The 12,777-nt window shown below is 37.5% G+C and overlaps 1 protein-coding gene across 4 annotated transcripts in view; it reads right to left on the bottom strand.

The window, feature by feature from the left end:
- Nucleotides 1-12,354, bottom strand: part of RNLS (renalase, FAD dependent amine oxidase) — a 321,051-nt gene extending 308,697 nt beyond the window's left edge. For 2 of the 4 annotated variants that reach the window (XM_063637130.1, XM_055274298.2), the window contains exons 1-4: nt 10,869-12,354; nt 10,006-10,111; nt 9,378-9,520; nt 831-989 (exon numbers count right to left, since the gene is read on the bottom strand). In XM_063637130.1, coding sequence (XP_063493200.1) covers nt 831-989; nt 9,378-9,520; nt 10,006-10,111; nt 10,869-10,986 — 526 coding nt within the window. In that variant the 5' untranslated portion in view covers nt 10,987-12,354. The remainder of the gene's footprint in view (nt 1-830; nt 990-9,377; nt 9,521-10,005; nt 10,112-10,868) is intronic. The other 2 variants (XM_063637129.1, XM_063637131.1) reach the window with 2 other exon arrangements.
- Nucleotides 12,355-12,777: the final 423 nt, after the last annotated feature.

Here is a 12,777-nt window from a genome sequence, read left to right as displayed (position 1 = left end):
GAAAATCTTAGGTATCTACCTAAGAAAATCTTAGCTATCCACCTCCCCTACTCCCACCTCTGACAGTAAATAGCTGCTGTCAACTAGGAAAGATATAAGCATGTAAATGACATTTCTAAATTGGCTATTTGTAGTTTAGAGTCTACTTTGGGGAAAGATAGGAAATCAAACCCTCTGCACATACTTTCACCACCACGTTTTATATCAAAAAGAAATTAAACAAGGTTACTATCTAAGGTAAAGTGAATAATGCGAAACCAATTGCAGTATCCAAAGACTTAGAAAGGATAAAAATTTTCTTTGAATTTTAGTTCCTTTATTAAAATTTGGCTCTTCTGGCATAATTTTAGCTTCTTCAGCATAATTTACTCATCCCCTCTCACCCATCCCTTCTCATGCCTCTTGTTCACAAAAGAGCTAGGCAATTGCCTCAAACAGAAGTAAATACAATTAGAGAGCAACCCAGAGAACAAGAACATAGGAAAGGAGGCAATCCAAGCAAGTACTTGTACGTAAAAATCTTTTCTCAAAAATGGCCACAAAAACTGCTCTTCCTTTAGGCAAAATCATTGCATATCCATCAATAATACTGACTTGAAGACATGGGCAATAAGAAAAGTGTTCAACTTTTAACCAGTTTAAAAAAAATTCTATGGGGTTCACCTTGGCCTAGATTAATATCATGAAGAGGGCCATAAGTATCAGTTTTTAAGACAGGCAAATCAATAGAGTCTATCACTTGCCCTTTGCTAAGACAGTTAAACCAAATTCATGCTTTGTCAAAAGAAATCCCATTCCCTGAGGCAGGTAAATGGCAAAGGCAGACTCACAGTTGGTGATGTCACCTTGAAGCTGCAGAATCTGAGGAACTGGCATTGTGAGGACAATAAGATCAAACTGCTCAGGGGATCCTGTTTGTTTGGATACTTCCCATTTGTTATTTCTTAGGTTGATCTGCGTCACATGATGTCTGAAGCAGACTTCTGCACCTGTTCCAAAAGCAAAATCATGTCCCCATTATCAGAATTTCATACATGAATAAAGGGGATGTGAGTAGTCACAAACTGAATCCATTCAAGTGAACAAAATGGCCAAGACTGTCTTCTACAGTCCTCCAGCTCTCTTCCTTTACTTTCTTTCTAATTTAGTGGGAATTCATCCCTACCTGGCATCCTTGTACTTCCCTATCAGTGCCTGCTCTGAATCAAAAACTACTCTTACAGTTAATGATAAAAATAAAAACAATAACTATAGCTACTTTTCATTAAGCAGCTACTATATGCCAGCTGCTTGGTACACATTATACTAATCTATCTCACAGACAAGGAAATAGATTGAGAAATAGCATGCCATGATTTAAAACTATAACCAACTGACTCTAAAGCTCATCATTTTTGCAGAACAAGTATACACTTCAATAAACATGTGTGTTAGCAATGAAACAAGAAGAGCAATATTCCCTATTAAAGGAATTAATATTTCCTATTAAAGGACCTAAAAAAGGTTCTCTGTAAGGGAAATGCAAGTTCTCATTAATAGATCAATTGTCTTCATTAAGAAGAATCAGAATTTAGAAACATACTCTAGGGTACTCTCCCATAATTTTTCCTTCTTAGCACTTAACACAAGGATATTTTAATAATTACTTCTTTAATATTGTCTTCCCTTTTAATATGTAAGCCCCATGAGCTATAAATTATACCTGTTTTATTTCTATGTATAGCATATAGTATACATAGCATAGAATTTATTAGGTAAGTATTTATTTAAAATAATGAATTATGAGGCCAGGCACGGTGGCTCACACCTGTAATCCCAGCACTTTGGGAGGCTGAGGTGGGTGGATCACTTGAGGTCAGGAGTTCAAGACCAGCCTGGCCAACATGGTGAAACCCCATCTCTATTAAAAATACAAAAACTAGCTGGGTGTGGTAGTGCATGCCTGCAATCCCAGCTACTCAGGAGGCTGAGACATGAGAATCGCTTGAACTTGGGAGGCAGAGGTTGCAGTGAGCTGAAATCACACCACTACCCTCCAGCCTAGGAAACACAACAAGACTCTGTCTCAAAAAAAATTAAAATAGAATAAAAAGAATGAATTATGAATCATAAACTGAAAGAAAGTACAATTGGGTCATTAAGTCTCCTTAGTAAACTAGTACTCACCTTCCAGTTTTCAAAAACTTTTGATTTACAAGCAAATCTACTTTTATTCAGCTTTGTGTATAGAAAAAGAAAGAAATGAAGATGGAATGAGGGAGGAAAAAAGCACACTGAAAGATCCTGTTCATCTTTACCTGGGAAATCTCACGTTCCTAGTCACTAAAAATCCAGCTAAAGTTCACCCCAAAGCTTCCTTTCTGTAGCCACTCCAGCTCAGTGTGATCCTTCCTCTCTATCATATTCTTCAACCATCACTGCCTTTACTACTCATTTTGACATTGAGTCAAAATATCTGCATGCTTTAGTTGTATCTTATCTATGTAATAATACTCAAGGCTCCTTCATGTCGGGTCTTCAGACCTCATACAGTTTTATCTCTTTCATTGACCCTTAAATAATGCTACACACTAGTAAGCACTCCAATTTTTAAAAAATCAAATGTAAATGTTAGAAGAAACATAGTTCTAGCTAGCCCAAGAGATCAATCTCTGTTCAAGGCAGTGTGCATCATTCTGTTCAAAGATTAGAGCACGGGGCTTGTAAACAGTACTCCATTTTGCCTGAGGGCTTTTCTAAGGCCCCTGCTTGGGGAAGGTGCAAATAATTTGCACTTTCAACACATATCCACCATCTCCTTTATTCCAACAAGGGCAGCTCTGCTTCACTCTGTTTTTATTTATTTAGGATGTCTCACCCTACTTGCCTCACTTAGTCCATGGCCCTGTCCCAGACCTCAGCTAAGTTAACTGATTCTATGTTTTCTCATAATATTCCTTTGAAGAGAACAATATGCTGTTATTGTTGGTGGCATGAGTGTGTGTTTAAGGGGACTTAAGTTCACAGTCCTAGAAAATTCTTCATGCCCCAGATGAAAACCTTGAAAATGTATCCCAATGGCCACAAGGTGTTCTGCAAGGTATATATATATATATATGGTCAGTGGTTCTCTAAGTATGGACTTCAGACCAGCAGCACCTATGTACTAGAAAATGCACATTCCTGGGACCCAACCCGACCATACTGAATAAGAAACTCTGGGAATTGAGCCTCGCAATCCGTGTTTAACAAGCTCCCTTAGTCTTGTCATGATGCGCACTAAAGTATGAGAACCACTGGGGTAGGTGGACACGCCCAAATCAAACACCACTGGCAAAACCACCCAAAAAGTAGCATTTATCAAGAGGTAGGAGAAATAGTATAACCTCTCTTATTAACCAGAAAGGTTTCCTTTCCAACTGCTTGGAGCAAAGTTTTTGGGAAAGTGTCATTTCCTTGTGAAAGTAATTAATAACTTTCACAAAGACTATGTGTTTAAATCTAAAAGCTCTGGAAAATACAATTTTAAAACGGATAAATTGTCTCAAGAGTTATGTCTGAGCTTAGTAAATTTGACCATGTCCCTCTCTTGCATAAAACCCTTCAATGGCTTCCCATTGCACTTAGAGTATAAAATCTTTAACATTGCTTACAAAGCCCAGTATAATCTGGCCCTGCCTTAGTCTTGAGCATCATCTTTTACCATTTTCTCCCTCACTCACTACCGTCCAGTCATAATGATCTTTTATTCCTTGAATGCACTAATCTCCTCCTACTACTTCAAAACAGTTCCAATTTGATGTGTCCACTGCATGGAACTCTCATCATTCGGCTCTCAGCCTAATTCCTTCTTGCCCATCTTTCAGGTACCCATGAAAATAGCAGTTCCTCAGGGATGCTTTCCTTAACACATCTCCCCCATCACTCCTCTAAAATCTACTAGGCTAGGTCCTTCTATTGTAAGTTCTCTCATAATGCTCTCACTCTTTCTTCTTAACATTTATCATGCATCTTTTCTTTGTGTGCATAATTAGTTTAATGTCTTTTCTTCCCACTATACTCTACACTAACAGAGGCCAGGATCATGTCTCTTATTGACTTTTGTTTCCCCAGCACATAATATTTAATTAGAATAAAATGATCTTCAGATAGCTATAAAGATATCAGAAGTCTAAGAAGGTTTAAACATTTTACAAAGGCAAATGTGTTTCTGTTATATATTTATTCAATTTTATCCCTGGCCTTCCTCCGTTTTAAGGAGAAAATCCAAGTTTATGTTTCTCCTATGATTTCCCACAAATAGGTTTTAGTGAGCAGCAGTCAGAACTGCTCAGATGGGACCTGAAGTGATGTGAACCATCTCTAACTGACTACACAGCTTGAAGTAAATAGAAGAATGCTTAACCTGGTTTTCATGCCATCCTCTAGCTTCTCTAAAAAGAACATTGTTACAGATGAGTGCCAAGATCACCCGCTGGGAGAAATTTTCAGACAGAACCACCCAGACTCACTTCCCCTCTATCAATTTTAGAGAGAAAATAGGCACAAAAGTAAAAAGAGAGAGAATAATAAAAGTAAATATTACCATACAGAAGCCATCCTAGCTAATGGTATCTGCCACCTAAACCATTTTTTTCTAATAAATTGATCTTGTCAACTTTGACAGGTTACATTGCAAATGCTGACTTTCCAGATCGCTAGCGAATGTCCTTTTTAGGAAGATGATAAAATAAAAACAAATAAATGCAGCAACAGTCCTCCCTATTGGTAGGACAAGCTAAATAAAAGCTTCTCAATCTGTGTCCTGGAAGCTAAATTCATCTTTTTATGAATAATTTAGTAACATGGGACCTTATTCAAAAGCAAAAGGACCTGGCCCATCATTTTCCAAATGTCATAGGTAGGAACCATCAGGTGACCAATTTCCCAGACTGCATAAAGAACTAAGGTGGTATTACTCTTCAATATCCACTTCCCCCTGTGTCAGGAATTAACTGATGAAAGAGGGAAACTAGGGGCACAGGGAACTATGAGGTTGTTCTATTGAACCATGTGTCTACTGACACATAGTACCAAGTGGGATGGGTACAATCTTCATACTGTAGGAAAATAATCAATAAGGAAAGAGAAGGCTCTACAAAATAGATGTTAAATTGGAGAGTATGAGCACCTCTCATTGCCCTCCATGAGAGACTTAACAGAAAAAAACAACATGATTAATTGCAAAGGCACTCCAGTTCTGTTACCAACTAGCCAAGCCACCTTAGACAAAGTACCTGAGTCTCATTCTTCACATTAATAAATAGGGATGATGATTAACTCCCTTGAAAATTTACTGTGAGAATTAGAACCTACATACGTAAAGTACCTAAGGTAGTGTTAGATAAATAGTTAGCACTTAATAACTGATAGCTAGAATCACTTTTACTATTGTCAATTCTCACCCCAGCATAATGACAACTATTATTAAAAAAAAAAAAGAGCAAAAGAAAATCATGTTTCACTCACTCAAGAAGATTGTATTAATGGAGAAGGCAGGCAGTCAGTAAAACTGATGTCAATAAATACAGCCTTCTCTGCAATGAGGTTAATGTGAACACATCAGACAATAAATTAAAATAGAACATAAGGTCAAGAAGAAAGTATCTATTTCCCTTACCCTTTACTATTTGTTCTGGGAAATTGGTCTAGTTAAATATTGGCTTTAAAGGTTTGAACCTATTCTAAAGCATGCCTGATTAGGCATACCCCAGACAAATAATTTCCCTGGGAGTCTGGTCCCAATCTGAATGACCACTGGTTGGTCCATCAGATTGTGGGGTTTTAAACTCAACCAGATTCCGAAATATAGAGTATTTTTGAAAATAGTTGGCAATTTGATTTCTTAAAGTGAGGAATATGTGAAGGTCAGCTTCATTCAAGTAGAATATTTTTTAAATTAACATTTATCAAAAGATTACTATGTGACCGGCTATTTGCTTGAATTTGAGTGCATTATATCTTTCATTCCTCACAACACTCTATAGTAAGAACTTCCATTACAACATTCTGTAGTAAGTACCCTCATTTTTGCATTTCATTACCCTCATTTTTTCAACGAAAGCACTGAGGTACAGATTTTAAACCTTCCTAATATTACATGGACAGAAAGGGATGGTAGGACATTAACTGGAATCCAGGTCATTCCAATTTCAGGGACTGTCTTAGCTTATAGTGTGGAAAAACCAAAATGTTTTTGTGGACGATTTATAGAATAGAAAGGTTTAAAGGGACTTAAAGAATGTTTAAAAGGGATATAATTATAAAATTAAAAATATTATAGATAGGGTCTAACAAATCCTATAATAATAGATTGTGGTAGAGGAGAAAAAGAATCTTGAAGTATTACAAGAATAACATTAAATAGCATTAAAATAAGCAAAGAAAAATTTATATAAACTCAAGTTAAATAGACCATGAACTTGACATAAAATAAATTTTTAACATTTATATCACTCCACCTACTATATACAAGGTACTATTAGGTTCTGAGTGAGCTACAAGGGATTAAAAATAATCTCTTCTCTCAAAAGCTTAAAAAGCAAAATTGGAAGTTAAAACATATGTATTCCCCCAAACACCTAATAAAATAAGGAGATAGATGCAATGTATTCAAGGATGTTTCTTTGCCAGGACATCAACTCCATGAAGGCAAGGACATTGGTTTTTGTATCATTAGTACCTAAAACAATGTTTGGCATTATAGTAAGTATTAAACAAATGTTTATTGAACAAAAGGATATATGTATGTATGTATATATGCCTGTGTAGGGGTGAAAGTTCAGTAAAAATCAACTGACAAAAGGTATATTAATATGAGAAAAAGCATAGAAATTTATTTAATCATAGTTTTGCATGACACTGAAACCTTCAGACTGAAGACCCAAAGATACAGGAGTCAATTTTTATGCTTAGATTCAACAAAGTATGGACAGCTATGCAGCAATGTGATTGGACAAAGGGTTATATCTATGGCTAATAAACTGGTGAAACCCACCAAGGCGTGTCTGTCTAGATTCTTCTTGACTTCTCTGTGTAGCATTCTTTCTTTATGGTTATAGGTCATGACCCTCTCTGGAACTGTTATGAGCTGCAATCAAACATGGTAGGTCAGATAATTTTTTTATGGCCAGTTTTTACAAAGAAAGGCGGGGAAAGCTAGAGTGATAGTTTTAGGTTTTATGGCTGGTTTGGGGGGAAAAGGGATTCTTATTTCTATGATCTGCCTTGGGAAAAGAGATTCTATTTTCTAAGGCTAGCCTCAGGGATGAATGCAAGGCCAGAGATAGGAAGCCAGGAGAAGGTCAGAGAGAGCTACTTCTGAGGGCTTCATTTTGGGATATTATTTTCTAAGCTCCTGCACATGCATGCATGCATATCAGTTAGTAAGTACCTGATGATTTCAATAAGTATACTCATCCAACCTGGGTCAAGGGAAAATCATGGTGGAAATGAGATTTTTTTGAAGTTATATGGCCACACTATATGAAGCTGATAGTAACATTCTACAAAACGTCCAATAATGTCACCATCTGTGATGGTCAATTTTATGTCTCAACTTGACCTGATTATAGGGTGCCTACATATTTAGTCAAACATTATTCTGGGTGTTTCTATGAGCATGTTTTTAGATGAGATTAACATTTATTACCAGTAGATCAAGTAATGCAGATTGCCCTCCCTAATGTGGGTGGGCCTCATCCAATCAGTTGAAGGCCTAAATAGGACAAACACATTGATCCTCCTTCACATAAAGGAGAATTCTTCCTGCCTGAAAGCCTTTGAACTGGCTCATCAGCTTTTCTCCAGCCTTCAGAGTAGAACTGAAACATTGGCTCTTCCTGAGTCTTGAGCCTGCCAGCCTTTGGACTAGAACTATACCACCAGCTTTCCTGGGTGTCTACCTTGCTGAATCACCCTGCAGATCTTGGGACTTACCAGCCTCCATAATTATGTGAGCCAATTCCTTATAATAAAGCTCTCTCTTTATCCATACACACATATACACACGCGTGCACACACACATACACACACACACCCTATTTGTTCTGTTTCTCTGGAGTAGTCTAATATACCATCATACACTGAATCTCAAATGGAGAAATGGTCTAAGCCAGAATGGTATTTATTATGTCCTCATGTTGTTTATTCAATCTCACTGACATCACTGATGCCCAGTATCAAGGATTCTTGGGGTTCTCAATAAGTAATATTTGATGATAAAGACCAAAACAGTAATTATGCTGGAAATGGCTTATAAAAAAAATTCTTAGCCTATATCCTTTCTCAGTTATCTTGACTTGGGTACTTAACTGAATTATGATTCATCAAGAAGCTTCATTCTGTTTTAAAAATAATCATCAATTATCCGAGAAAAATTCTATTTTCTTTTTTAAAAGGTCCATTTTCAAAATGCTCATAAAATATATAAGGAACAAATGAAAATCCTAATAGAAAATGGGCAAAGGTTATGAATAAGACATTCACAGAAGAAAACTGCAAAGAGCTGGCTAATAAAACAAAAAAATGCATAAACTCACTCATAATTAAAGAAATGCAAATTAAAACCACAAGGAGACCCAATTTTAACCTATTACACTGGTAAAAAAAAATAAAAATTTCCATTATACCCAAATGTGGGGAAAGAAACATCCTCATCACTATTGGTGAGATGTTCTTTAAGACAAATACACAGCACAACCAAGCTAAGTTAAAAATGCACATACCATTTGGCATAGCTATTCTTCTGTGAGGAATTGATCCTAAATAAAGATATGCTTCCAAAAGCATGTCAACAATAGACATGCAGCAATGTTTGTATTAGCAAAAGCCAAAACAATCTCCCAACCCCATACAGCCTAAATATCTACCAGAAAGCTGATAGTTAAATAAATCATGGTACACATATGTCATAAATACTAGACAATCATTAAAGAAAATGGATTACACTAAATTTGCTGATATGAAAATAGATCCAAGATATAAGTCAAACAAGGTATAGAATCATTTATGTAAAATTATTCCCTTTGGGTATATTTTTAAAAGAATAAACATAAAGAAATATATATGTGTATATATATATATATATATATATATATATATATATATACATCTGTAATACCTATATTATAGATAAATAGAGACAGCCATATAGCTCAATAGAGAGATGAATAAACATTGTTCTGGAAATATACACTGGAAACTTATCAATGATTACTTTCGGGAAGGACTAGCTATTGATCAGCAAATAGAGCAGCTAATTTTTATAACTTCCTGTATAGTATTAATATGTAACTATGTGTGTAACTTGTTTTTAAATGCTAATTTTAAAATTTAGGCAGAGAAAATCTTACTCCCACCTGATTCTTTCAAGTAATGCTTAATAATCGAAGAAATTCCTTGAGGTGCCACAAAGTTACAGTCTCCTTCTTTCATCACCATTCCTTCAATAGGTGAGGTGAGAGGCCTCAAAACACCATGGGCTAACAGTTCATCATAAAACCTGAAATAAATCAGTATGTATATTTAATGTAATTATATACCATGAATAGCTCTAAAAGACTATATTTTCTTTCAATAATTCTTAGAGGTTATAATTCAAAATCATAATTAGATGTCTTCCTATGAATATTTTGTATTAAATAAAATGTATATTTTGTGTTAAATAAAACATAATACAGGTGAAGAAATGTTTTGAGAATCCATAGGTCTTTTGCTGACATTAGTCAAAGGCCTATTTCTCTGTAAGTATATTTTTAAAGTAAAGTTAATGAAAACAAACAAATGTATTTAGTATATCAATTTTAAATTTGGTTCAGAAGATTGACTCCCACCACAGCTAGTTGCCTTCTTCCATAACACCAACATAGTAATTGATATTTATTGAGCCTTTACTATGTTCCATTTATCAGCTAATCTAATCTTCACAACAACCCTATGACATCATACAATTGCTAAGATTGATTCCACTTCTTGTAACTAACTCACCGTTGGTGTTTGTTGGCATAATGAGGAGTGCAGGTGATGTACTGAGCACCCAAGTCAGCTGTGCACTGAGGATTATGAGGACTGCTGGCTGTAGTCATTCTTCCCCCTTGAATTAACCCACAGGAAAATGTCTTACTGCATTAGAATGAGTCTTAGCAATTAATTCAATACACCTTAGGTTACCCCAAACAGATTACTTCAAAAATATCTTAAGAAACTTTTTTAAGTTGAAGTATTTGATCAGATTGTGAGATTTTAGAAGAAAAGGAGTCATGAACAATGTAACAGTGTCCAGCACTATTATAGTGCATATATTTAGTAATAGGAGTCAGTGAATGGATAAAACTAAAAATGATGAAAGAAATGTCAGAATAAATGAGTCAACTAATGCTCTTTCATTCATGCAGTCAATCTTCATCAGAATGACAGGATTCTGCAAACTAGATCTTCAGAAAATCTTGGTCTACGATCACTTTGGGAGCCTCATAATCTGCTGAAAGCTGCAAAGGCAACAGACTGACCAAGGCAAAAATCTATTTATTAAGGACAGCTGTAGGCCCAAGCTTTGCAAACTCGGGTCGCGCCCCCTCCCACGCCGCTGTCTCAGGTCTCCCTCTGCAGAGCGCGGGCTACTCCTGCCCCGCCCCCACCCTCACCCCTTCTTGGGCCTTTTCGCGGGTGGCGGAAGTCCCCAATCACGTGAGGAGGCGCGCCGCTCGGCGCACGGGCCGCGCTACGCGGCCTCTCAGGGAGCTGAGTGTCTAGCGTTTTCGCCTTAGACTTTCTCGGGTGCAGGCCCACACCACCTCAGCAGCCAGGCGGGCCGGCCTCTTTTGCCAGGTTTTGGCGTTTAGACAACCCACCTGAGTCCTCAGCCTTGTCCCACACAGCAAGGTACAAGGGACCGGACGTCTGCCTCCTCAGCAGCGCAGCGCACAAGCTTCCTGTCACCCCAGCGCCCACGATCAGCACCCGCGCCATGACGAGAGGGAGCCGCGATCCGCGCTGAGTCTTCGCGGCGGGGCTGGCCGGCCCGGGCTTTGTGGAAAGGCGGCCGAACCGGTGCTAGGGCTCTTTGGTTCCGTGCTCCCTGCGCCGACCTGGGCCCTGAGCTGTCCCTCCGGCCAGCCTGCAGGGGGCGGAGAGGAGGCGGCGGAGAGGAGGCGGCCGGAGCTGAGGGGCCCCTCGGTCCTTGACGTGCAAACCTGGGGCTGCGGAGAACCGGGGCTGTCTGTCTCCTCGCTTTGGGGGCCGGGAGCATCCAGAGAAGTTCCACACTCCGGCGTGCCCCTCGCCCAGAAAAGCCTGGAAATGGTGTGGGCTATTGTTGGGAGAACCCGCCTCGCCACAGAGCTGACGTTGACCACAGCAGAGAACCAACCTAACCTATCTACTGGGATAACTCTCATGCCTGTTGGGATTTTTGCAATTTTACTATTCTAGATTTGAAAGTGGGAAGAAGAAACACCAGCGATACCATGGGCAACCTTTCCTCTAATGCTTGAGCGGCCACTATTGGCATAATAGAAACATCTTTTGGAATCTGGGAGACATTTTTCTTAGACCTGGGACTTCGTGTAACCTTCCTGAACCTCAATTTCTCCATCTGGGAAATGGGAACAATAACGTATACCTTTCAAACTTGTGAAGATTAAAGACAGTTGATTCATCAGAAAATTCCAAATTACTCTTCAATAAGTTATGTGTTAGAATGCATTCCGTATGTTCTAAGGAATATAAAGATGAACAAGAGAAGGATTGGTGCCATTGCCATTGTTTTTTTCCTCCTCCTAAAATTGTACTGGAAGTTCTCAATGAAACAACAAAAGGCAATGATAATACTGAACTATTAAAAAACAAATAAGTTACACTGACTTGCAGATAAATTATTACCTGGAAAACTAAGAAACCAAATAAGTATCAGAACCAATAAGAAAATTGACAATGGTAGCCAATTATAATGGAAACATTTGAAAATCAGGATATTTACTTCATGTCCACATAATGAAAAAAATTACCGTGTATCAAATGGGTGATGAATTAATACTAAATATATCTAATAAAAGAACTAGAAGAAAATGTAGACGGGCATATATGACTAAGAAGACATTTTTAAGCATAAAAATGAAAGATGGAATTGAACAGAAAAACAATACATAATCATTTACAACTTGTGTGTTACAAAATACAGAAAACAAAATACAAATAGTAAATTTCTGAAAGGTGTATGAAAGATTAAAGTTAATATTATTTAAAAACATTATTCAAAGTCTTAAAGACACAAATTACAAAAGCCAAAAGGAAAATGTGCATATATTGGATAGAGTTCTTGAATAAAAAGAAATACGTAAGTCCAATAAGCATGTGTTTAATTTTTTATATTGAAATACAAATTAAAATGAGGTACTATTTTTCATGTTGAGTTTTTTGTTTTTTCTTTCTTGAAACAGGGTCTTGTGTCACTCAGGCAGGAGTGCAGTGGCACGGTCAGTGCTCACCGCAGCCTTGACCTCTTAGGCTCAAGCGATTCTCCTGCCTCAGCCACCTGAGTAGCTGGGACTACAGGTGCCCACCGCCACGTGTGGCTAATTTTGTGAGTGTGTGTACTTTATGTAGAGATAAGGTTTTGCCATGTTCCCCGGGTTAGGAATTACTTTTGTAAATGTAAAAATGTCTTTTTTTCAGGGATACAGCAAAATACACAATGGTATATTACTGATGGAAGTGTACTAGACAAATTTTTCATAATACAGTCTGATACTATGTCAAAAA

Source organism: Symphalangus syndactylus, chromosome 4 (genome assembly GCF_028878055.3).
Source record: "Symphalangus syndactylus isolate Jambi chromosome 4, NHGRI_mSymSyn1-v2.1_pri, whole genome shotgun sequence".
In the NCBI taxonomy this organism is placed as follows: Eukaryota; Metazoa; Chordata; class Mammalia; order Primates; family Hylobatidae; genus Symphalangus; species Symphalangus syndactylus.
The sequence above is the reverse complement of the archived record's forward strand: the minus strand, read 5'-3'. Positions and strand labels throughout refer to the sequence as shown.